We start from the raw sequence: 27,072 nt of genomic DNA on the forward strand, positions 1-27,072 counted from the left end.
CTTGAACGAAGATGTTCCGCGAAGGTAGCGGAACAAGGTTTTCACCGCAATCCAATGCTGCATTCCGGGATTAGAATTGTACCGGCTGAGTTGATTAACGGCATACAAAATATCCGGCCGAGTGCATTGAGCCAGATACATTGGGCTACCCACCGCTTCTTGGTACGGAATTTGCATCATCCGAGCCGCTTCCTGCTCCGTTTTCGAAGACATGTCCTTTGAGAGTCTTTCGGTTATTGGAATTTTCGCTGGTTTGCAGTTCACCATGTTGAACTTTGTGAGCATCGCCTCCACGTATGCTTCTTGGTCTAGCTCTACCGATCCGGATTTGCGTGTAATCCGAATGCCAAGGCAGTTCTTTGCCGCACCAAGATCTTTCATATGGAAATTACCACTCAAGAACGCTTTTGTTTGCTCCAGCCAACCACTATCATTCGAAAATAGCATGACGTCGTCTACGTATACTGCCACGAATATTATACTACCGTCTTGGATGTGATAATATACACAAGGGTCGTATTTTGCCTGGGTCAGCCCAAACTCCTTCAGCATTTGATCCAGTTTTTTGTTCCAGACGCGGCTGGATTGCTTCAGTCCGTACAGTGCTTTGTTCAAGCGGCACACCAGGGTTGGATTCCGTCGATTTTCAAAGAGCGGAGGTTGCTCCATATAGATTTCATCCGTTAGTTCACTTTGCAGAAATGCAGTAACCGCATCCATCTGATGAACAACCAGATTGTGCTTTGCTGTCATCGCGAACAAGTATCGCAGCGAACTGTGTCGAACTACCGGGGAATATGTTTCGTCATAATCTACCCCCTTTCGCTGCGAAAACCCCTTAATGACGAGACGTGCCTTGTGTCGTGCAAGGTTTCCGTTAACGTCCTGCTTGCTTTTGTATATCCACTTGCAACGGATCGCCTTCTTACCCACAGGAAGTTCCATTAGGGTCCATGTTTCGTTGTCCATCAGTGCATCGTACTCCTCCTGCATAGCAACTTTCCATTTGTCGGCATCGTCACGCGACATTGCTTCTTGATACGTAATTGGATCGTCCGAAACGACGAGACACTCGTCACTTTGTTGCTGGGAAACCACACCAGTAAATTGTAGTGACCTCTCAGGCCCCGAGGACGAGCTACTTCCTTCGCCGCTTGCCGTATCGGGATGTAATGGAATGTTGTCATCAGGTGTAAAAATCTGCGGAGTATGAGAAGAGGGCAAGCCTTTGCTCGAAATAGCAAAATTATTATACTTGCCTGGAAGTTTGTGCTCCCGACCACTGCGCCTCAACACCTGTGACAAAGGTGGATTTGAAGTTTGACGTGGTGGGAGCACAGTCACATTTGTCACGGTATCAACGGAAGAATTACTAATGTTGCTTTCAACTTCTTCGAAATCTTCCTCGTCCCAGTCACTTTCATCGACCTCAACTGGACCAGTCGCACCCTCCAAGGAAATTGAATGCTTGTCGGTAGCTTCTCCGGGATTTAGAGACAATGATACTGCTTCTTCTTCATTCAGTATGATGAACTTTGGTTTTCTGCTATTGGCTGTCGAAACGGTGGTACCAACATCGTTCTCATCGATAAATGTCACATCACGGCTTCTCGAAATCTTCTTCGTCACTGGATCGTAGACACGATAGCCTTTCGTATCTTCATCGAATCCAATCAGTCTGCATTCGCGGGCTTTAGCATCCCACTTGCGTCGCTTCGGTTTTGGAATATGAACCATCACTTTGGCACCGAAGATTCGTACGTGTGATAAATCCGGCTTTTTGCCGCTCCAGCATTCTTCGGGTGTCATGCTGTGGCCACGGGTTGGTGACCGGTTGATTAAATACACCGCGGTCGAAACTGCTTCCGCCCAAAATGACTTGATTAAGTTGGCTTCGAACAGCATGCATCTGGCACGCTCAACGATCGTTCGGTTTGCTCTCTCTGCCATACCGTTCTGCTGCGGGGTGTAGTCATTGGTTCGCTGATGTCGAATACCAAACTTTTCCAGGTAGGTTTGGAATTTTTGGTTCGTGTATTCCAGTCCGTTGTCGGTTCTGATCACCTTGATTTTGCGGCCGGTTTGCCGCTCTGCCATTGTGTGGAAGCCTTGAAATGTCTTCAATACTTCGTCCTCGGATTTTGTTCGTAGAAAATACACGAACATGCGGCGTGATCTGTCGTCCACAAATACGATGTAGTACCTGCTACCCCCTAGGGATGGTACTTCCATCGGACCGCAAATATCCGAGTGAACAATTTCCAGTAGCTCTTTCGCACGGGAACCATTCTTCCCAAAGGGCAACCGACTTTGCTTTCCCTTTGCGCACACGCTGCAATCATTACTAAATTTATTAGTGTTAATTGTAATTCCACTCACCAGGCCACTTGATAGCTTTTTTAATCCCGCCGTACTGAGATGTCCCATTCGCCGATGCCACACATCCAGGGAATCATTCGCCGGACAGACCAATGCTTTATTGGATCCACTTTGGTCACGCTGTTCCAGCTTAAAAAGCTCGTTCTCGTGGCACCCAGTTGCCACCACGCCACCGCTCGTGTTGATGACTTTGCAGCCATCGTTGTCAAACACCATCGTGTAGCCCTTACTTACGATTTTGTTGACGGATAGGAGATTCACCGACAGCTCTGGTATATATTGGACATCATTCACAGGTATTTCGATCCCAGATTTCTGACAGATAGGCTTGAGTACAGTTGTTCCTGTTGCTTCAATCCTCATAGAAGCTTTGTTTGCGGCCACGACAGCACCGTTGGATGACTTTACGTTCTGCAACAGACCCTTGTTCCGGGTCATATGAGTTGTTGCTCCTGAATCGAAGTACCAGTCAGGTTCACTGCCAGCTTCGAACGTCGTCAGGACTGTACAGAAGGCATCTCCTTTTTAGACATTCTGCAATCCTTCGCAATGTGCCCAAAGTTTTGACACTTTCTACATCTCGGTCCCTTCGGTGGGTTGGCTTGCTTGGATCTGTTGCTGTGATTTTCGTGTCCGAGCTTTTGGTAACCATGGTTGTGGTTGCTATGGTTACGTTTACCTTTCGACAACAACGCCGCGTCCGCCGTTGAAATTTGTATTTCCTGCAGAAGCTTAGTTTTTATGGCGTCACCAGTGATTTTCGTTCCGGAATTTTCCAGAGCCATGATCATCGGCCTGTATTCCTCCGGAAGACCACAGAGCAGTAGGGCACCAATCCATTCTTCTGAAATATTGAAGCCGATTCCATTCAGCTGGTGCGCTGTGGAAATCACCTGATTCACATATTCGGCCATCGATGAACAGCTTACCAATTCCGATTTCACCAGCTTATGAAGCAGGCCAATTCTTCTAGTCAAACCGGAATCCTCAAATGCTTTTTCCAGGTTTTCCCACACTTCGTGTGACGTTTTCGCCTCCTTAACATGAACGTAATTTATCGGCTCAAGAAGAAGAATCACTTTAGCTCTTACCTTTCGGTCCTTCGCAGGGTCCACAGCTTCGTACGTTCCATCCGCATTTTGCTTCGGTTTGACGGCTCCCCAGAGATCTTCCAACTCGAGGTACGTTTGCACAGCAAACTTCCACGTGGCCCAATTATCCCGTCCGGATAACCGTTCAATTCCCGGCAGACTTGAAATTGCTTGCACAGAACTTCCGTTTGATCCTGCTTGACTTCCGGTAGCCATTTTGATTCTTCAGAGTTTCGGCTTGAAAACGATGAATAGGCCCATAACCTATTGTATTCTCAGAGCAATCTAATTGAAACGACTTGTTTGTTTCACGTGTGACTAATAACTGAATAATTTTATTTAAAACAAAGTCATGGCTTACTTAGATCCTAACAGTGCAGCGAGTCAGAACAGTAATTATAGGTTTCTTGTCTTTAATTATTTTTCGAATATGATTTTTAACATTTATCAATTAACGCGCCAGATGACTGATAGCCGAAATGTAGGCAATTAACTATGAATAACAATAAGCTTTCAACAGTGCTTGACAAAATTCAATTTTTCAATAGTTTAGCGCCAACTTAATTGTTTTTAATAGTTGTGCAAAATCTTAAAGAGTTTGTCGATCGATTGATATAAAAATCATCAAAATCGGTTGGAAGATAGCTGAGTTATATTAGCCCATACTTCGTAACCACTTTTCGTGACGGTCTCAAATTTGATTCTGCAAATCAAGGCCCCCTTGTTTCCCCGAAAGACGTATTGTACGTCAAAACATTGAACGCCATATTAAATGCGAATGGTGGGTATTAGACTACGTTCAGACTGGTGATATAGCTATACTTGATATAGAGAATCTTGACATGAGACGTCATATGCATTATTTACAGTGAAAATTAGATTTGTGAACTTTTATGTCAAGCTACTCTATATCAAGTGATATAGCTCGTAGTCTGGATGGCACATTAGCCTTCTCTTCAGTCCCCTGGGTGCAGTTGACCTCCAAAAACGTCAAATCAGAGACTAACGCCGCAGGCAAGCTGGTGGCCGTTACCGCTCGCGGAAAGCTGGATACGACCCTCTGATGTTAAACGCGAGCTTTCTACACCCCTGCACGAAACACTCACCATTGGTCGTTAACCGCTCGTCGAAAAGGTTCTCAACTTCGCTACGAACTAGCCGCTGCCGTGACAGCAGTGTTGCCACATTTCGTCTAAAAGTTGAACCCAGCTGTCAGCGCACTGTCAAGCGTGACGTTCCCAACCCGTCGACCGAAACAGCGACGGTGGCGACATCCTCTTCATTTCCGCTGCGTGCAGACACGTACGTGCAAAACACATGAGTTTTGCGATCAACGGCTGAAAATCAAGTTTACTTCTGTTGTGATCGTGCTCAAACGTTGCTAGCGATGGCCGGTGTAAGTATTCCGTTCGAGATTGGTCGCGAAATTGCGGGTTCTCGGGGGAAATCTGGAGATTTTAGGCTGTTGGAAAAGTCTCAGGAGCCGGCTCCTGTAGTCGTACGCGGTGGGGTTTTGGTTAGTGTTAGTGGGGCGGAAGGGGGGATTGCAGTAGAGTGAGTGAGATAGCAACAGCATCGGATTTTTTTGCCTTTCTCGTATTTGATGACGATGACGCTGGAGAATATTTTTAGAAGATTTTCGACTGTTTTTCTTGAGTGACTAATCTTTGTTTCCCCTTTTGGTCTACAGACTCTGTATACTTACCCGGAAAATTTCCGTGCTTACAAGGCACTGATTGCGGCCCAGTTCTCCGGAGCTAAGGTTACCGTCGCGTCGGATTTCGTCTTCGGCCAGACCAACAAGAGCGAAGCCTTCCTGAAGAAGTTCCCACTCGGAAAGGTAAGTTATTTTAATTTTAGCTTTTCGAATAAAAAGCCAAATGACAAATGTAAACAATCCGGAAAATGTTTCAGAGTTCATTGACACGAATTATTTGTTCTAGGTCCCTGCCTTCGAAACTGCCGATGGTAAATTCCTAACCGAAAGCAACGCCATTGCATACTACGTCGCGAATGAGCAGCTCCGTGGCAAGACCGACCTCGAGAAGGCCGAAGTGCTGTCGTTCCTGTCTCTGGCCGACAATGAGCTGCTGCCGGCCGTGCACGCCTGGGTCTTCCCCATCATCGGCATCGTTCAGTTCCAGAAGAACAATGTCGAGCGTGCCAAGCAGGACCTGAAGGCCGCATTGGGAGCGCTGAATGCGCGCCTGTTACATCAGACCTTCCTGGTTGGCGAGCGTCTGACATTGGCCGACATCGTGGTTTTCACCACCCTGCTGAGTGCCTACGAGAACGTTCTGGATCCATCATTCCGGGCTCCGTTCGGAAGCGTCACCCGTTGGTTCACAACGGTCCTGAACCAGCCGCAGGTCAAGGCCGTCGTCAAGGACTTCACTCTGTGCGCCAAGGTGGCCGAATTCGATGCCAAGAAATTCGCCGAATTCCAAGCCAAGACCGGAGGAGCCGTGCAGCAGAAGGAAAAGAAAGAAAAGAAGGAGCCAAAGCCGGCCCCTGCCAAGAAGGAGAAGGAAGTTGAGCCAGTTGAAGAGTTGGATGCCGCCGAGTTGGCTCTGGCCGAGGAACCCAAGTCAAAGGATCCGTTCGATTCCCTGCCGAAGGGAACGTTCAACTTTGATGACTTCAAGCGTTGCTACTCGAACGAAGATGAAGCCAAGTCCGTTCCTTACTTCTGGGAGAAGTTCGACTCGGAAAACTACTCCATCTGGTACGGTGAATACAAATACCCCGAGGAGCTGACCAAGGTGTTCATGAGCTGCAACTTGATCACCGGAATGTTCCAGCGGCTGGACAAAATGCGCAAGCAGGCGTTCGCTTCCGTGTGCCTCTTTGGTGAAGACAACAACAGCACAATTTCCGGCGTTTGGGTCTGGCGCGGTCAGGAGCTGGCCTTCACTCTGTCGCCCGACTGGCAGGTGGATTACGAAGTGTACGACTGGAAGAAACTGGATGCCAGCTCGGACGAAACCAAGGAATTGGTAAAGCAGTACTTCAGCTGGTCCGGTGCCGATAGAGGTGGCCGCAAGTTTAACCAGGGAAAGATCTTCAAGTAAGCTTGCTGGCGCCCGGACATAACCGCTGCGTATAGGATTAAATCAGGTTAATTTATCGAGCGATCGGGTGGAAGTCAAACGAGTGACACCTTCATTGCTGCCGTGTCATTCGGCTTGATGGTGATGATGAAGAAGATGAGTTACTGCATTCTCGTCTCTCTCTTTCTTTCTATTTTATGCTGAATCGAACAGAAAAGCGCGAAAGTCAAATAACCATGCACTAAATAAGATCCGGAAAGACTTTGTTAATAAAATAAAACAAACACTCAGTATGATAACACATTAAAGTTAATCGTCGTTTGTTGATTGAATCTCCAACCCGAACATTTTCCTTGATCTAACCGGGATTCAAACCCGGTCGTCGTCAGCATGGTCTGTTTAGTTGTCGCTCGTCTTACTGCTACAGTACGGAAGACTGAATCGTTTCCCCATTCAAAAATTCTGGCATGAACACGAATTTCTTTCAAAAGTGATCAAGTGAAGTCAGTTGAAGTATGTTAGCAAAATAATTTTCTATAATTTTGATATAGATTCTACAACGGCAGACCACATACAAATAAATGCCACTTTTAACCTTAATACAAAATTTGTGTAACAAAATAAAATTAACAACATTTGTCAATAACTAAAAATCCGATTTCACTGTAGCACAGAAGCGGCGAAGATCTGCTTCAAAATTTGAGGTAACTGCTCGAGGTTCATGCACACGAAACTCTTCCCGGCCGTCATGTTTTCCGCAATTCTGTAAATAGAAAAAAAATCACACCATTAGACAAAATGCTCATTTGTTATTTAACTAAACCAAAATATTTACATATTATGATGAAAGTCGATCGCGAAAAGTTTAATCTAAGTTACCTACATCTATGAGCCTCACAGCCCGGTTACCGTAGCAACTGAGAAACAAGATAATCCACCCTTATGCAACGTACACACCAGTCAAGCAGTTACGAACATTGACTCCGCCCCCAAGAAAACGCTTCGGTTGCTGCTTTGTTTGAACGTGTGTGAAGTTGTTCGAACAACCATTTGACAGTTGGCGGCTCGGTTGGAAAAAATTAAAACAGTTTGATTTTGGTTTGAGTTGTCGGGGGCGGAGTCAAGGTTCGCCGAACATGTATGAGCATTTGTAGTGAAATTGCACAAACCCCCATATATTTTCTGATGGATGGTGCTTAAGTTGGCGCTTCGGTCGTTCGTGTGTGATATTGTTGGTCGAATAAATTGATTGTTCGTGCCACTGTTCGTTATGGAACGTACACACGGTCAAGCATTTTGACCAACATTGACTCCACCTCTCGTTTATTCAAACATCCATCAAGTTTTACCATATATAATATGATATATTATAGCCTTTACGTATACTTAGTACACGAGAAAGGCAAAAAGGATTTGCAGCCCTATACTGGTTCATCTGTGAAGTTTGAAGGTGTTGAAGAAGATGGATGCCAAAATATTAGAAGACGCAAAAATGTTTACTCTCTCAACGGATTCTTCAATATATTTGAAGTTAACTCTAGACCAACACTTGAAAAGGGCGTAACAGCCAACATTTATTCTACCCGGTTTTTCGTCTACTACATAGACAAAGAATTGGAAAGAATAAACTTTGGCTGTTACACCTTTTTCAAATGTTGGTCTTCTAGAACTATCGATTTTTAAATTAGTTCACCCAACCAGCGGATGGCACATTTTAATACAGTTCTACATAAGAACCTTACAGAAACTGTATAATAATTTGGCATATACAATTTCGGAAGATTTTAATACAATTGTTGATTCGAAATCTCACAGATTTATATTATTTCAATAGGTACAACATGTGATAGATTTAGTTCGGAAAAGGTATTGAAGGGTAACCGCCCCTTCGGTGGGGTTTGATCCCACGACCCCAGTTCGCACGACAGGTGCTTTTCCCTACTAAGCTACGAAGGACCTCCGTCGTCCACCGCAGCTTAGCGGGTACTGATGAAACCAAATTCCCAGCACCAGGTACCAGCCGATCTCTCGCAATACATTTTCAGAACTAACTCTCTCATATGTATTTTTGTACACATGCCAACCAAGTAGGATGAGTATTTAATATTGTCCGGCTCCTACACACTTGCAGACAAGCAAGACCTTGTTTGAGCGTTGCCATGGCGGCGGTTTGGTTTCCATGCATTACCCGGTAACCGTTGTTGTCGAAAATAATAGTTGCGTTTTTTTTGCACCAACGACGGAACGGACAAAGGTTCATCGCCAACGTGGGTGTGTACAGCACTTTTGACAATCTCATCTTGGTTTGCTTACCCTTGTTGCGTAGCACTATTACGCACTATTACGGACCTTCACTTTCCAAAATTACTTTCCTCCCGTCGGCCACCGTGACGTGCTTGACTCCACTCTCGTGCAGTTCTCAGAAAGAATCTCGGTTCGCGACGGTATGGCTTATCGCACCCGAGTCCAGGATCCAAGGCTTTGTTCAGTTTTGCTTCCGCAGGCCAGCGTAAGAAATGCAAACGACACGGTGCTCTCCTGTTTCGGTGTAGGCTTCCCCGTTTTACCCAACTTCACTTCCTTCTCGTTATCCCTTTAATACTGACGGCACTCCTTCTGAATGTGGCCCACCTTCTTGCAGTAGTGGCAGGCCAGCGCTTCTTTTGCTTTCCTGGTCCAACTTTCATCGCGGAATCCGATCCGGATCCTTGCTTCTTTGCTGCTTCGTCCAGAAGTTTCCGCTTGACAAGCTCCAGGGTTAGTTCGTCGTCCGAACGGCTTTCCAGGGCGGTAGTCAGGGTGTCGAACGAACTTGGCTTTTCAAGATCATCGCAACCATGAGATTTTCCTCCAGTTTCTGTCCGACGTTCGCGAGGCTACTGAAGGGCTCCTCCATGCCGAAGATGTGCTCCGGCATGTCCTCTCCTTCCAAGAAACGTTAGTCGCAAATTCGCTTCATCAACGAGACCTTTGACGTAAGACTGACCTTCTAGTGGTGGTTTTGAAGCGCCGTTCAAGATTTCTTCGCGGTATTCGACGACCGTATCAACGCGTGTTGATTGTCCTCGATTAACAACCCGATGGTCACCCTGACCTTGGCGTCTCCAGTGGCCCAAACTGCATCCTCTTCTGTTGCCGGTTTCTCACCTGGTGTCACGCAGCAAAAGTTCTACCTTGAAGCGCCAGCTTGAGTGATTGGCGTTGTTCAGCTTTTGCAGGCTGAATCGGCTTCCGTCCATTTTGTTCTTCAGAAAATTTGGTTTCTTGATTCGGCTTGTGGAAAAAATATCCGCGCAGGCCTATAACCTGTTGCAAGTTGCCAGCCAAAATAAAAAAACGTCTGGTTTGTTTCAATGACGGACTAATGACATTTCACATTTTATTTTATTGAACATTTTAAACATGATTGCTTTGATGAATATTATATATTATGGGTTGCTTTGTAGCACGTACATGGATCAACGTACAACAGTCCGATTTCCAACGGAATCCGTGTCCGATTTCCAACGCAGTTCGTGTCGGATTTGCGACGGAATTCATGTCGGATTCCCAACGGATTTAGAGTCGAGTTTCCAACGCAATCCGTGTCGGATTTCGAATGAAACCAAAGTCAGATTTCCAACGCAATTCGTGTCGGATTTCCAGCGGAATCAGAGTCGGATGTCCAACGGAATCCTTGTCAGATTTCCAACGGAATCCGTGTCGGATTTCTAACGGAATCCGTGTCGGATTTGTAGCAGTCAGGAATATTGTGAATAAATTTGTATATAGTTTTTGTAAATAAGGTAGATTGTAAGCAGTTACATCTTTCAATCGCCAATTAATTTACATAATTGTCCCTTGACGTAGGCAAACGGGCACTATCAATTAGCCAAGCTCTCCAAGGTCGAGGCCATTTGTTTTTCGGATAAGGTGGGAGAGGGAAAGCAGCACAACTTTCGTGTCAATTATCCATCGTGCCAATAAGGTCACGATCGTACACGAAGAGGGTCGGGAAATGACGTGTTTCCGGTTGTGTCCGAGCCCACCATCCTTGAGCTGAGGATTCACGGACTCGATCATTTCGTCCGTGATCAGCTAATGAGTTGGAAGTGTCCGCGTTTGCTAGTAATTATTTCAATTGTTCGAAAGTATGTGTTACTGTGACTTTAAATGTAATTAGTTAATTAATAATTGTTCATTCCTTAGCAATTAGGCAGAAAGTGTGCGTAAAGATTTTGTGTGCGAGAGTAGGCGAAGAAAACCTTGTGAAGGTAAAGTTTGTTGCTCTAAAGTGTGCTAAATGTGTTTGTGCTCATGTGTTTTGTGTAGCCAGATTGGCTTGATTTTCCCGCCCGCAGATTCTTTCCGCACCCAAGCGCGACGCTTCTCCCCAACGGACGGAAAATCCCCGACAACCGTCAACTGGTCGGAAGCGGACTGATCCGTTAACATATTAGTCCGAGGGAAGGCCAGGGGACCTCCACGTGGACGAGATCCACCAGCCGGTCCGTCAAACCGCCGGCAAGCAACCGCCATCGTGCAGCGCTTCATTAAGAAGCAATCACCGGCCGCCAACAAGCCGGGAGCGTCGACCCCACCGGCAGGTCATCGACTGGGTCAGTAAGCCCAAACAAACCGGTGAGTCACCAATCGCTTTTTTATCGGAGTGCGGCGTCCGAGGAGGGCGCCGCGGAGGAAAGTTTTTTGTGCCAGTCTTAGACTGAAGAGCCATCTAATGTGCTAATAGAAGCCGAAACAATCTTTCGCGAAAGTCGGAGTCGCAATCCACCGACGACCGCTTGGGTCCGCCATCACGGACCCGTGAAAACATGCGTGCGTGAGCCGTTTTCGCCACCACCAAAATACCGTCAAGTAGCAGGAGCGCAGACTTGGTAGAAGCTGAGCGCCCTACAAATCCGTGACGTCACGTAAACATTAGTCACAGAGCACAAGTGAGAATAGAGTAGGAACTAGAAGAGATAAAACCGCACACAAGCTAGGGAGTAAGAAATCATGAACGAACACAAACACTAAAACCGAAAAGCCGGAGGCAACTCTGTTGAACATGCCATCCTGTTAGTATTAAGACAATAAATGTGCCATTCGTTAATCATAAATAAAATGTTTCTCTGTAGTCCCCCTAGCCATTTGATTGACTAATTGTGTTTAACGTCACAGCGCGATATTGTTTATTAGTTTTCGAGTCCCGTCCTCCAAATGTTGAGTTTGACTGTGGGTTGTTTATGTTTCTTCCAGCTTATTAATGGTTGTTGGTGAGAGGAGAGAGTCTGCCGATGATGAGAGGCGCACTCTCCCTTAGAGTGTATTAGGTTCTGGTGGGCTCTCACCGACTCTTTGAGTGTTTGGTGTGGCTGTACGGTATAGAGGGAAGATAGGGTGGACCCGATTTGGCACTTTTCGTTGTTGCTGGCTGGACCGATCCATAAATCCTTATCGGGAAAATTTAAATGGACTCGCCTTGAGAGAGTCTCATCCGGGCAAAATAAATTGGGCCGTGGTCTCCTCCTCCTTCCAACGCAATCCGTGTCGGATTTCTAACAAAATGCGTGTCGGATTTCTAACGGAATGCGTGTCGGATTTCAAACGGAATCCGTTTTTGATTTCTAATGGAATCCGTGTCGGATTTCCAACGAAATCGGTGTCGGATTTCCCTCCCACGGAATCCGTGTCGGATTTTCAACGTAATCCGTGTCGGATTTCCCACAAAACTTGTGTCGCATATCCAACAAAAATCTTGTCGGATTTCCAACGCAATTCGTATCGGAACGTCAACAAAATTCGTGTCGGATTTCCAACAAAATTCATGTCGGATTTCCAACAAAATTCGTGTCAGATTTCCAACGAAATCCTTGTCGGATTTCCAACGTAATCCGTGTCGGATTTCCAACGCAATCCGTATCGAATTGACATCGCAATCCGTGTCGGATTTCCAACAACATTTGTGTCGGATTTCCAACAAAATTCGTGTCGGATTTTCAACAAAATTCGTGTCGGATTTCCAACAAGTCGACACGGAATCCGTGTCGGATTTCCAACAAAACTTGTGTCGGATTTGCAACAAAATTCATGTTAGATTCCCAACAAAATTCGTGTCGGATTTCCAACAAACGCTTGTCGTATTTCCAACGGAATCCGTGTCGGATTTCCAACGGAATTCGTGTTGGATTTCTAATGGAATCCGTGTCGGATTTCCAACGAAATCCGTGTCGGATTTCCTTAATACGGAATTCGTGTCGAATTTCCTTCCTACGGAATCCGTGTCGGATTTTCAACGCAATCTGTGTCAGATTTCCAACAAAATTCGTGTCGGATTTACAACGTAATCCGCGTCGGATTTTCAACAAAATTCGTGTCGGATTTTCAACAAAATTCGTGTTGGATTTCCAACAAAATTCGTGCCGGATTTTCAACAAAATTCGTGTTGGATTTCCAACAAAATTCGTGCCGGATTTCCAATAAAATCCGCGTCGGATTTACAACGGAATCCGTGTCGGATTTTCAACGCAATCTGTGTCAGATTTCCAACAAAATTCGTGTCGGATTTTCAACGAAATTCGTGTCGGATTTTCAACAAAATTCGTGTTGGATTTCCAACAAAATTCGTGCCGGATTTCCAATAAAATCCGCGTCGGATTTACAACGGAATCCGTGTCGGATTTTTAACGGAATCCGTGTCGGATTTCCAACGAAATCCGTGTCGGATTTCCAACGAAATCCGTGTCGGATCGTCAACAAAATTCGTGTCGGATTTCCAACAAAATTCATGTCGGATTTCCAACAAAATTCGTGTCAGATTTCCAAAGGAATCCTTGTCGGATTTCCAACGTAATCCGTGTCGGATTTCCAATGCAATCCGTGTCGGATTTTCATCGCAATCCGTGTCGGATTTCCAACAACATTTGTGTCGGATTTCCAACAAAATTCGTGTCGGATTTTCAACAAAATTCGTGTCGGATTTCCAACAAGTCCTTGTCGAATTTCAATTTCTGTCGGATTTTCAACGCAATCCATGTCGGATTTTCAACGCAATCCGTGTCGGATTTCCATCGCAATCCGTGTTGGATTTCCTACAAAATGTATGTCGGATTTCCAACAAAAATTGTGTCGGATGTCCAACGCAATCCGTGTCGAATTTCCAAAATTTTTTTTATTTATTTATTTATTTCGTCAACCGACGTAGACTAGTACATACACAATATACATGTTTTTCTTTATTTTCTTTTTAATGCTATAAATACGGTATTATAGTGTATAAAAAAAAATAGTTTGGTTAAGTAGTGTTTAATTTTGCGATTTAATGTAAATTTAGATGTGTAGGTTTCGAATTGTGACAAAATATTTTTTTTGGTTCTGCCGAGACATTGTAAAGTCAATAGTTTCGCAGTGTTGATTATAGATAGCCTTCATCTGATTGAGAGGTCCGAATTTTGCATAATTTGTACGGCAGTGATTAATTAAAAATGTATGTCGATGACGCAGATGTCGAGATGGTATGTAAAAATTTAATTTCGATAAGATGTTTGTTGAATCAATACGCTGCGAAACTATATCGTTAATAAATGAAACCATTTCAGTTTCACGACGCTCTTCTGTCCGAAGGAAGGATTCTGTCCGAATCCTGGAAAGGATTCTATCCGAATTCATGTCGGATTCCCAACAAAATTCGTGTCGGATTTCCAACAAATCCTTGTCGAATTTCAAACGGAATCCCTGTCGGATTTCCAACGCAATACATGTCGGATTTCCATCACAATTCGTGCCGGATTTCCAACGGAATCAGAGTCGGATTTCCAACGGAATCCATGTCGGATGTCCAACGGAATCCTTGTTGGATTTCAAACGGAATCCGTGTCGTATTTCTAACGGAATCCGTGTCGTATTTCTAACAAAATCCGTGTCGGATTTCTAACGGAATCTATGTTGGATTTTCAACGCAATCCGTGTCGGATTTCCAACTAAATTTGTGTCGGATTTCCAACAAAATTCGTGTCGGATTTCCAACGCAATCCGTGTCGGATTTTCAACAAAATTCGTGTCGGATTTCCAACAAAATTCATGTCAAATTTCCAACAAATCCTTGTCGAACTTCAAACGGAATCCCTGTCGAATTTCCATCGCAATCCGTGTCGTATTTCCAACGGAATCCGTGTCGTAATTCCAACGGAATCCGTGTCGGATTTCCAACAAAACTTGTTTCGGATTTGCAACAAAATTCGTGTCGGATTACCAACGCAATCCGTGTCGGATTTTCAACAAAATTCGTGTCGGATTTCCAACAAAACTCATTTCAGATTCCCAACAAAATTCGTGTCGGATTTCCAACAAACGCTTGTCGTATTTCCAACGTAATCCGTGTCGGATTACTAACGGAATCCGTGTCGGATTTCCAACGGAATTCGTATTGGATTTCTAATGGAATCCGTGTCGGATTTCCAACGAAATCCGTGTCGGATTTCCTTCCTACGAAATCCGTGTCGGATTTTCAACGCAATCCGTGTCAGATTTCCAACAAAATTCGTGTCGGATTTTCAACGAAATTCGTGTCGGATTTTCAACAAAATTCGTGCCGGATTTCCAATAAAATCCGCGTCGGATTTACAACGGAATCCGTGTCGGATTTCCTTCCTACGGAATCCGTGTCGAATGTCAACGCAATCCGTGTTGGATTTACAATGTCGGATGTGAAAGGATCAGCCGATTGAATGTTTTTAACTCTCCAAAAAAATCCGTAAATAAAACGGAATTCTTGAGCGACGCGAATGCCAGCAGCAGAAAATGAAAATGAAGGAAGAATTCCATGCAACTGTTTTGCAATGAGGAGCCGTCATGGAAAAATATACGGATCAGAAATGTTCTGTTTTCGAACGCACGTTTAAGGACTAGCAGCTAAGAACAAGTTAACCCAAAGCCGCCTTATATCCCAATAGATCCAGGATATCCCAATCAACATTAGGATTAGTCAATTAAAAAAGGGAAAATACTCACAATTGCGCTTCATCTCCCAAACTGCCGATGAAGATCACGTACGCCTGCACCTTCGGCGACTGCTTCTGCAGCAGTTCGTTCAAGTTCCGCGGCGAGATGCCGTACCGGGAGAGATTCGCATCGCTCAGCACCACCACGATGGCCTCGTCGCAGTCCTCCTTGGCCATCGAGTCCACCGCGTTGCGGGTCGCCGGCAGCGTGTGGTCCCCGCTCCAGCAGAACTGCGAGTGCGCGTGCATCATCTTGATCGTCTCCAGCCGCCGCTTGTCGTCCTTCGGCGGGTTGTTCACGCTGATGAACGGAATCTCCACCGCCTCACCGCTGTGGCCGACGATGTCGTACTTGATCTTCGTTTCGAACCCGTCGAAAGCCTCCATCACCATCACGACCGCCTCCAACTGACGGTCCAGCCGTCCGTCGTAGCCGTTGAAGCGGTACATCGACCCGGACACGTCCACCACCAGTTTCAGTCGCTTGGGCTTCTCCTGCGGCTGTCCCGGTTCCGGGTCCTGCTCGACCCGCTTCTTGTAGATGTTCTTCTCACCCGTAATGCCCTCCACCAGTTTAGTATCGTCCATCTCGCCCGATGTCTGATGTTTCTGCCACTGTCGCTCCTTGCTTTTCGCTTGCAACGCCTGCAGAGTCACTCTCAGTTGTTGGACTTGCTTCTGAACCGGGCCGGCAAACTCCATGTACACTTTGTGGTCGTACTGACTCATTTGGATTTCTTTCAGTTTTTCCGCGAACGCCTTCCTGTTCATCTCCTTAGCTGCCATTTTGACGTGCTCCGGGATGTCGTCCTTCTCCGCATCGGACAACTGATGTACCTTGTGTCCAGCGTCCAGTCGGTACGGGCCTCCTTTGCCACCCAGGCCGGCGGTATCGCGACCTCCGGTGCCCCCCGCCCAAGTGTTTCCGCCCACGTGGGGATCATTGTTCGGATCCACCTTGCCGTGTTTCGGCCCGGAGACGTCTTTCCCGCTGTTGCTTTTGATCGTCATTTGAATCTCGCGCTGCTTGCGCAGTGCGGCCAGCTCGTTTTTGGCGTACGGAGCGATTGCCAGTCCGTGCTTGAGCAATACGTTCGTGACCTGGTCGAGCGTTTCCGGAGTGTAGCGATCGTAGTCGAGCACGTTTCCGATCAGCTCGGCCATGTCGTCCTTGGGGAACTTTTGCAGGTGCTTAACGATGTTGACCACCTCGCGAGTGGAGTACGGATAGTTGAGAATGCCACTGTCGGCCATATCGCGCAGCTCGGAGAACGCGTCGACCAGCTGGCGGATAGTCGCCTCTGGGACATCAGGGCCGTACTGCTTCAGGAGGTAGATTTCCGAATTGGGCGAAGGGTTGTCCACGGCGTGGCAGGAGAATAGATCGCCGAGTGCCGCGAAGAAATCGTTGCCGAGGAAGGGGAAACCTGGCCGATTGGCGAGCACCAGCATCCGGAAGTCCGGATGGGTGTAGATCAGTTTGTCGTTGGGTTGGGGGGTGCCTCTTGGAGGTGGGCAGATCTTGCGGCCGTCCGATAGCATCATCTCTCCGTTTTCGACAAGGGTCTTCAGGATGGAGGTGACGTGAATCGGAGCTTTGTCGGCTTCATCTACCACCAGGACGTGGCCGTGCTTGACGGCCTTGACGAGCGGAGAGTCCTCGTAGATGATCTTGCCATCGCGAATGCTGGCCTGTAGCGTGAGGGACTGCACGGTGGTGTCGCGGTGCAGCTGAATGTACTCTCGTGGGCGGTTCATCAGCTGGAGGAGCCGATCGGCTATTTTGTTCTTACCGACTCCTTGATTTCCGACCAAGAGCAGATGTTCGCCAAGGGTGAAGTCTTGGAGAAGTCGTTCCATGAGTTTGACGTGCTGTGGGACGTTGAAGAACACGATGTCCGGGACTTTGCTGACGGCTTCGGTTTGGTAGATGGGTACCTTTGTGTTACCAATGCGGAGCACACCGTCGTCGGTGGAGATGGTGACGTCTTCTGCGCGGCTTTCCCTTCCTGGAGCTACGTCGCATACCCGTAGAGCGTTTTCCAGCACGCTTCTGGGCAGATTCGGCATGAATTTCGTTAGGAATGTGTTGTGCAATATGCTGTGGGCTGAACGGTCCGAAAGATGTTCGCCGTATTCGTGGAGGCGTCGAGCGATTCGCAGCAGCTGTCGCGTCGACAGGTTGCTGGCCAGATTCTGCATGGTGGTGTCACCGGATGCTCGCAGATGATGAGCCACGCGTAGGATCTGATGCATTGTGTTGTCCAACGGTCCATAGAGCGAGTTGACTACGTTCAGTTCTTCATCCTTGCTGAGACCTCGAATTTCGTGGAACAGGAAGAGATTCAAGGTTTCAGCGGTGATCCAGTTGGTTCCGGTCTTTTGATGCGGTTCTGCCATGGCAATGATGCGGAAGGCGGGATCGATACGTAGGATTCCTCGTGCCGTGAGGTCTTCTTTAGTAAGGCCTGTCTCCAGAAGACGGTCGAACCTGTCGTGACGCATCAGTCGCCTTCCGTCGTACAGCTGCATCTCGCGATCGTGCACCAGTCGATGAAGGATGGCAAGGGTGCTGTGATGTAGACGATGGATTCCATCGAGGGCAATAACGTGACCGCTAAGTGCCGCCAGAAGCAAAGGGGAGTCCTGCCAGACGGTATCTCCGTTGAGCTTCGTCGTTCGCTTTTGTATGAGGTCCCGAGCCGTCATGTCTTGGTAGAGGACCATTGTTTCCACTTGCTGATTGAGCAACCGACAGAGTTCGTTGGCTACGATGGATTTGCCACATCCTTTGGGGCCAATCAAGCAAACATCGCCAACTGCTACGGATTGAATCAAATCGGCGAGAAGGTTCTGCTGGTAGTTGGTTTTCTTATAGGCGGTGGGCAGATTTTCGATATCGGATTTGCCGCGTTGCATAGTGAAGTTGATCGGTTTGTTGTTCACTTTCAAGTTCACGGTCAAAGTATCTTTATTGAGGGGATCTACGCTGATGATCTCGGTGGAGGCCGTTTGATCTGGTTTTATCTGCAGCGACTCCATGAGGGACTTGGTCAGGCCAACGCCTTCCTTCTCCAGAAACACGGAGTACGGATAAAGTCGACTCAGGAGACTGTGCTCAGTGAGTAGAGGGTTGTTGTTGATAAGCATTCCGGCGTAGCGCAGATTGTCAATCGGGAAGTCGGGCAGCGTAGACGCTGAGGAAAGAACGCTGAATCCGAATGAGGTCAGCTTCGTTAGAACCTCGGGACTTTGATTTGCAGACAAGATTTTGCACTCAGTTAGAATGTCCTAAAATGAACAAATTAGTCAATCTCCTTCCAAAATAAGCCAACATTAATAAAATTCCTTACCACATAAGGCAGCTCACTTACGTCCCTCGCCTGAAATCGCGATCTTAGAGGAGGATCCAACGGCGATCCCCTATATTTCGGTACAGGTAATCCAAGGGCTATCACCCGGAAGTCCTCAGATACTCGTACCAATCCCCACTTGTCAAGTTGATCTTTGCTGAAGCGCTACGACGAATACTCGAACTTATCATCAAACCTTTCAACCGTATCTTTGCGTACCCACCTCCAGCAAACTGTCATAATTTTTGGCAGAAATCAGAAACCGTCCATCCTCCAGATGCATCTCCCGATTCTCGAGCAGATTGTTCAAAATGGGCAGCACATTCCGTTCGGTCTTCTCCACTCCCTCAATCACCAGAATCCGTCCCTCGGTCGCCGCTCGTACCGCACTCTGGTTGTAATACGTCGCCGTACCATCCAGAATCTCCCGCCGCTGCTTCAGATCGCTCTCCGTCGTATCGCGATTCAACAGAATATATTCCACCTCCCGCCTCGTCAATTCCGAGTACTGCATGATCAGATTCCGACGCAGATTACCTGGCCGCCCCAGCAGAATCATGTCCTGACCCAAATTATCCTTCTGCAGCATCCACCGAAGGTGGTGCAACCGGGTTTGCGAAAGCTGCGCTTCGCCCGATTCCGCCACTTTTACTGCAAGCAAAAAACAAATCACAATTAGGTAACTAATTTTTCTAATCAAATCAAATTCATCCGACACCTACCGTACCCATTCGGGACCAGTTCCGGTTGTTTCGGTGGCAGAATCTCCTTCTCGACGTCATCGATCCGAATGGTGGCCCCCGTGGAACTGTGGCGGAACCACAGCGTTGGTCCGCCGCCAGCACTCCCATTCGTGAGAATTCGCTTCAGGACGTTGAGTCGCCGTACGGTTTGGGCGTTCCGCGGGAGCATTGTGAGGCGACCGATCCACACCACACCAGTCGAAAGATGTTGGTTAGCTAATCACCGCGACGTCACCGCATACAACACTTTCGTCCTATTAAATATACACTGAAGCAGAGACTGCCCGAGGGGTCAAAGTCCAGCTGGATAAGTGTGGCAAGGTTCAGTGTTTGCGCGCGGTTGCGAAGCGGGAAGTCTGAGGAGGGCGTAATCGAAAACAAACTGAAAATTATTTGTATCAATTAGCACATTAATGCGCACCACAGATGTGTAAATACCTATACCAATTTTTTCGCCAATCAGTATTTGGATCACTCGAGTATTTTGGTTTCAATCTCGGCTCTATATAATAAAAATAATATAATAAAACTTTTAAAAGATACGTCGTTATAACATTAGTGTTTTGTTATGAATTTGATCGTGTGCGGAACTACGCGGAACTGAGCTCGAAAAAGGAAAAAGAAAACTGTCAGCTGATTTTGACAGTTTGTTCATATCATTCGGTTTTCGGATCAATATATTCAAACACACGCTCGTTCGGCTGAACTCAAATTTGGGTCGATTTAACTCAAATTAATAACTTCCATCGAAACGTCAAACTCTGAGTAACCGAGTTTTATGAATTTGAGTGACTGTTACCCAAATAAATATAAATAAGTAGGAAACTCAAAATTGAGTTCACCGTGAAGTTTTCTGAAAAATGGCGAAGTCCGGTTGCTGAAGATAATCAGAAATCATATTCAATTATAAAACGTGAGTTATACAATTCGTTTAAACGCTATAAACTTATAAATACCATTCTCTTCTTCTTTAAATATTAAATTTGCAGATATGTTGAACGATAAATAGCCTCGGATTCTACACGAATCTGTTTCAGATTCTACACGAATCTGTTTCAGATTCTACACGAATCTGTTTCAGATTCTACACGAATCTGTTTCAGATTCTACACGAATCTGTTTCAGATTCTACACGAATCTGTTTCAGATTCTACACGAATCTGTTTCAGATTCTACACGAATCTGTTTCAGATTCTACACGAATCTGTTTCAGATTCTACACGAATCTGTTTCAGATTCTACACGAATCAGTTTCAGATTCTACACGAATCTGTTCAAGATTTTACACGAACCTGTTCCAGAATCTACACGAATGTGTTCCAGATTCTACGCAAATCTATTCCAGATTGTACACGAATAGGTTCCAGATTCTACACGAATCGGTTCCAGATTCTACACGAATCTGTTCCAGATTCTACACGAATCTGATTCAAATTCTACACGAATCTGTTTCAGATTGTACACGAATCTGTTTCAGATTCTAACCGAATCTGTTCCAGATTCTACACGAATCTGTTTCAGATTCTTCACGAATCGTTTTCAGATTCTTCACGAATCGTTTTCAGATTCTTCACGAATCGTTTTCAGATTCTACACGAATATGTTTCAGATTCTTCACAAATCTGTTCAAGATTTTACACGAATTTGTTCCAGATTCTACACGAATCGGTTCCAGATTCTACACGAATCTGTTTCAGATTCTACACGAATCTGTTTCAGATTCTACACGAATCTGTTTCAGATTCTACACGAATCTGTTCAAGATTCTACACGAATCTGTTTCAGATTCTACACGAATCTGTTTCAGATTCTACACGAATCTGTTTCAGATTCTACACGAATTTGTTCCAGATTCTACACGAATCTGTTTCAGATTCTACACGAATCTGTTTCAGATTCTACACGAATCTGTTTCAGATTCTACACGAATCTGTTTCAGATTCTACACGAATCTGTTTCAGATTCTACACGAATCTGTTTCAGATTCTACACGAGTCTGTTTCAGATTCTTTACAAATCTGTTTCAGATTCTACACGAATCTGTTCCAGATTCTACACGAATCTGTCCCAGATTCTACACGAATCTGCTCCAGATTCTACACGAATCTGCTCCAGATTCTACACGAATCTGCTCCTGATTCTACACGAATCTCTCTCAGATTCTACACGACTCTGTTCCAGATTCTACACGACTCTATTCCAGAGTCTACACGACTCTGTTTAAGATTCTACATGAATCTGTTTCAGATTCTACACGAATCTGTTTCAGATTCTACACGAATCTGTTTCAGATTCTATACGAATCTGTTCCAGATTCTACAAGAATCTGAAACAGACTCGTGTAGAATCTGAAACAGATTCGTGTAGAATCTGAAACAGATTCGTGTAGAATCTGAAACAGATTCGTGTAGAATCTGAAACAGATTCGTGTAGAATCTGAAACAGATTCGTGTAGAATCTGGAACAGAGTCGTGTAGAATCTGGAACAGAGTCGTGTAGTATCTGAAACAGATTCGTGTAGAATCTGGAACAGATTCGTGTAGAATCTGGAATAGATTCGTGTATATTGTAAAGTACGTCGTAACGTTGGGTAACGTTTAACAAGAGAATGAATATTTATTTCTATTTCTATGACATTCTTGCTTCACGGATTATCGGGGTTACTATGATTTACAATACTCCTCCCTAATCTGAGACGCGTAGTAATTCACAAAACTGGCGTTGTTTCTGAATCGCTAGTGGCTTCGTGAATCAATCGGCTGGTTGTTCCTCAGTCGGTATATAAAATAACTCCACTACCTACCCTTGCAAGCTGTGATGCACAAAATGATAGCGGATGCTAACATGCTTCGTACGAAGATTGTAAGAGCCGTTGGTTGCAATGCTGATTGCTGACTGGTTGTCACATCTGATTGTTATTGGACGCTCATCAAATATCTGCGAACGTAAATTGTTCCACTACATAGCTTCTTGAATTGTTCGAGATCGAGCCATGTATTCCGCCTCACAAGATGATAATGCGACGGTGGGCTGCGACGTTCCATTATATAGCTCCACCTTGTAGCTTGAAAACGTAACCAGTTATCGACTTTCGGTTGTCGGGATCTCCTCCCCAATCGGCATCGCTGCATCCAATTATTTCCGAAGACTCCTAGCTTGAATATTCCAGCTTCGTTGCGGTTCCTTTGAGATAACGGATTATCCTCTTGGTAGCCTCCCAATGCTGTCGTCCCGGATTCGCACTGAACTGGCTCACAGCATTCACAGCATAGGCAATATCCGGACGAGTCACTTGTGCTGCGAAAGATAGACATCCAACCGCTTGCTTGAATGGGATCTTTTCCATCTCGCCTCTTGATTCCTCGGCCCCATCATTTTGCTCAGCTTCATGCTAGGGCGTTGTAACACGGTTCGAATCGACCATGTTAAAACGTTGAATGACATCTTCAATATACGCTTGCTGGTCTAGCCAGAGTTTTCCTTCTGTTCGATTTCTCGTGATTCTGATTCCCAAACAGTACTTTGTTTCACCGAGATCCTTCATCTTGAAGTGCTTGCTCAAATACGCTTTCAGTTTTCGTTTTAGATTGCGATCGTTGGTAAAGATAAGGAAGTCGTCAACGTAAATTGTAACGAACATAATGTTATCGCCGTTCATCATCCAGTACAAACAAGGGTCAACTGTCGACCAGATGAGGCCAAACTTGCGAAGAACGCCATCCAATTTGGTATTCCACACTCGGCTCGATTGTTTCAAGCCGTAAAGCGCTTTCTTCAACCGGCATACCTTGCCGTTTCGTTGATCTACTCCCTGTGGCTGTAGCATGTAGATTTCCTCATCACAGATCTCCACTTGCAAAAATGCAGTGACAACATCCATTTGGTCGATATCCAGATCATACTTCGCCACAAGCGCCATGAGGTATCGGATCGTAGCATAACGCACAACGGGAGAATACACCTCTTCGTAGTCCAGGCCGGGTCGCTGCGAGCATCCTTTAACGACGAGACGAGCTTTGTACCGTTCAATGGACCCGTCATAACCACGCTTCGTTTGGAACACCCATTCCGTTCCGAATTGCTTTTCGCCCTTCAGGTAGATCGGCAAAGACCCATGTTTGGTTCTCGTTTTTAACTGCAGTTCATCGTTCATCGCTTGAATCCAAAGGTTTCGATCTGGTCGGCGCAGAACCTCTTCGTTGGTAGCCGGATCATCAACCTCGTACACAGTCGTGACAGGAGGTAACTGTGGGGAACCGCTGTCACCAGAAAATGTGCTATAGCTAACCTAATCGGTATACTTGCCTGGGCGAGAGCGCTCCCTGCCACTGCGCCTTAACCCTTGCTGCACATCAGCTGGTTTATCATTTGTGGTGGAAGCGCGTTTTCTGCTAAATCAGTAGCGTCTTCGAAATCGTCGTTCTTCATTGCTGTGCTTGTCGTCATCATCGGAAGGAAGAGCGGCGGCCTCATCTTGCCACCCTGTAGCCCTAGTATCGCCTTCATCAGCTAAACTAGCAGGTGCCACTATTTCCTCGAAATGCAGCTCGAGGAATTTCACCGGCTTGACGTTATGATCTCTAACGCTTGAACTTGTCACACCCTCAGCAAGAACAACCATATCTCGAATAATTCGGAATTCACCACTTGTCGGTTCGTAGATACGGTATCCTTTGGTGTTCTCGCAGTATCCTACAAAAATTCCTTTCTTTGACTTTGGATCAAACTTCCTCCGCTTTATTTTTGGGACGTGCATCATCACACTGGACCCGAAAATCTTCAGATGCCGAAGGTTTGGTTTCTTTTTGGTCCCCCCCTCCTCCGGCGTCTTATTTTCTAACGGACATCGATTGACCACATAGGCAGAAGTCGAGACAGCTTCTGCCCAAAACTCCTTACCAAGTGTCGCATCGTTAAGCATGCAGCGTGCTTTCTCAACCAACGTACGGTTCATGCGTTCTGCAACACTGTTCTGCTCGGGTGTGTACGGGCACGAAGTTTGATGCCGGATGCCTTCGCGCTCCAAAACTTGACGGAAAGCCTTGTTAACGTACTCCGTGCCATTATCCGTACGCAAAACCTTTAGCTTCATACCGGATTGTCTTTCAGCCGTATTTTTGAATTTCTGGAACGCTTCTAATACTTGACTTCCTGCTGGCGTCATCCACGAATGTGACGAAGTATCGACTTCCTCCCAAGGATGGCACTTCCACGGGATCACACAGATCGGAGTGCACCAATTCCAACAAATTTTCTGCTCTTGAAACACTGGTCGGAAATGGTAGTCGTGTCTGTTTGCCTTCAAGGCAAGATACGCAATCGGCGAGTGCTTCGTTTTTGAAATCAACCCAGTCGGCCAATTGCCTGAGCCCCTTCAAGCTTGCTTCATTCAAATGACCCATTCGCCTATGCCACAAACTAATGTCGTTAGTAAGAAATGCCTGCTCTGGCCGGTTGACTCGGTATAGACCACCTTCTTCTACTCCGGTAACGACAATCTCACCGTTTTCGTCACATACTTCACACTTATTCGTGAACACCACTTTATGCCCACGCTTGCAAATGGTACTGACCGATAGCAGATCAGTGGCGAGATCAGACACCTTCAACACGTTGGAAACTTCCACTCGCCCGTGTTTTGTTTCCATCGTAACCGTTCCCTTAGCTACCGCCTTCATATTGCCGTTGTTTGCCGTACCGTCGTCGGTCCATGGTAATCGCGTCAATAAATGATTGATCGGCACGTGCCATGTGGCTGGTGGCACCGGCATCCAGGTACCACTCGTTGGTCTTCACATCACCGATGGCGAAAATGCTACACAATCCTTTCGGCTTGCCTTCCCTTAACGATGACTTCTTGGCTCGAGGACACTTGGCCGCGAAATGTTCCGGTTTTTCACAGATATAGCAAAGCTTCTCGTTTTTACTGCTTTTTCTTGACTCGTGAATCTTCTTTCGGCCCGTTCTGCTGTACATTGCACCTTCCATATTGCTGCTGACCGGACCACGATCCAATTTTACGTCTTGTAAAATTTTGGCTTTCACCGAATCCGCCGTCAATGCTATACCGCCGGATGCCTCCAATCCCATGATCATCGGCTCGTATTGCTCCGGAAGGCCCATTAATAGTATCGCCGCAAGCCACGAATCGTCCACCTTGAAGCCCACGGATGCGAGCTTGTGGCTCGTACTCATTAACTCGTTCACGTACTCTTCCACACTAGAGCAATTAACCAGGCGCACGGATGTAAATTTTCGTAGCAAGCCAATCCTTCGCGTCAAGCCACTGTCCTGGAACGCAGACTTTAACTTTTCCCATGCTTCTTTCGCTGTTGCCGCGTCTTGCACCAGACTGAAATTGTAGCTTTCTATGCTTAGGCAGATCGTTGCCATAGCCTGCAGCTTCACCTCCTCAGAAACGTCGCCATTTCCGTCAACGGCCGACCAGCTTCCTTCGCGGATCAGTATCATCCGCATCGCAAACGCCCATGTAGAATAATTTTCTCTTCCTTTCAGTTTTTCAATGGCAGGCAGCGCCACGGAACTCCTGTTGATTCTACACGAATGTGTTTCAGATTCTACACGAATCTGTTCAAGATTTTACACGAGCCTGTTAAAGATCCTATACGAATCTATTCCAGATTCTACACGAATCTGTTGAAGATTCTACACGAATCTGTTACAGATTCTACACGAATCTTTTTCAGATTCTACACGAATCTGTTCCAGATTCTACACGAATCTGTTCCAGATTCTACACGAATCTGTTCCAGATTCTACACGAATCTGTTCCAGATTCTACACGAATCTGTTCCAGATTCTACACGAATCTGTTCCAGATTCTACACGAATCTGTTCCAGATTCTACACGAATCTGTTTCAGATTCTACACGAATCTGTTTCAGATTCTACACGAATCTGTTCCAGATTCTACACGAATCTGTTCCAGATTCTACACGAATCTGTTCCAGATTCTACACGAATCTGTTCCAGATTCTACACGAATCTGTTCCAGATTCTACACGAATCTGTTCCAGATTCTACACGAATCTGTTCCAGATTCTACACGAATCTGTTCCAGATTCTACACGAATCTGTTCCAGATTCTACACGAATCTGTTCCAGATTCTACACGAATCTGTTCCACATTCTACACGAATCTGTTCCAGATTCTACACGAATCTGTTCCAGATTCTACACGAATCTGTTCCAGATTCTACACGAATCTATTCCAGATTCTACACGAATCTGTTCCAGATTCTACACGAATCTGTTCCAGATTCTACACGAATCTGTTCCAGATTCTACACGAATCTGTTCCAGATTCTACACGAATCTGTTCCAGATTCTACACGAATCTGTTCCAGATTCTACACGAATCTGTTCCAGATTCTACACGAATCTGTTCCAGATTCTACACGAATCTGTTCCAGATTCTACACGAATCTGTTCCAGATTCTACACGAATCTGTTCCAGA

General features: G+C 46.0%; 2 protein-coding genes across 2 annotated transcripts; one reads left to right on the forward strand and one right to left on the reverse strand.

Moving 5' to 3' along the window:
- The first annotated feature begins 4,706 nt into the window (after positions 1-4,706).
- On the forward strand, positions 4,707-6,833 carry LOC134207874 (elongation factor 1-gamma). The gene is made up of 3 exons (XM_062683850.1): positions 4,707-4,866; positions 5,161-5,310; positions 5,414-6,833. The coding sequence occupies exons 1-3, from the start codon at positions 4,858-4,860 to the stop codon at positions 6,539-6,541; spliced, it is 1,287 nt and encodes a 428-aa protein (XP_062539834.1). The 5' UTR covers positions 4,707-4,857; the 3' UTR covers positions 6,542-6,833.
- Positions 6,834-7,034: 201 nt separating this feature from the next.
- LOC134207872 (von Willebrand factor A domain-containing protein 8) lies at positions 7,035-20,184 on the reverse strand. Its single transcript, XM_062683849.1, has 6 exons — positions 20,039-20,184; positions 19,574-19,976; positions 19,075-19,502; positions 18,852-19,016; positions 15,509-18,789; positions 7,035-7,283 (listed from the first exon to the last, which is right to left on the reverse strand). Exons 2-6 carry the CDS (start codon positions 19,761-19,763, stop codon positions 7,181-7,183), a joined length of 4,167 nt encoding a protein of 1,388 aa, XP_062539833.1. The 5' UTR covers positions 19,764-19,976; positions 20,039-20,184; the 3' UTR covers positions 7,035-7,180.
- Positions 20,185-27,072: the final 6,888 nt, after the last annotated feature.

Source organism: Armigeres subalbatus, chromosome 1 (genome assembly GCF_024139115.2).
Source record: "Armigeres subalbatus isolate Guangzhou_Male chromosome 1, GZ_Asu_2, whole genome shotgun sequence".
Lineage (NCBI taxonomy): Eukaryota > Metazoa > Arthropoda > Insecta > Diptera > Culicidae > Armigeres > Armigeres subalbatus.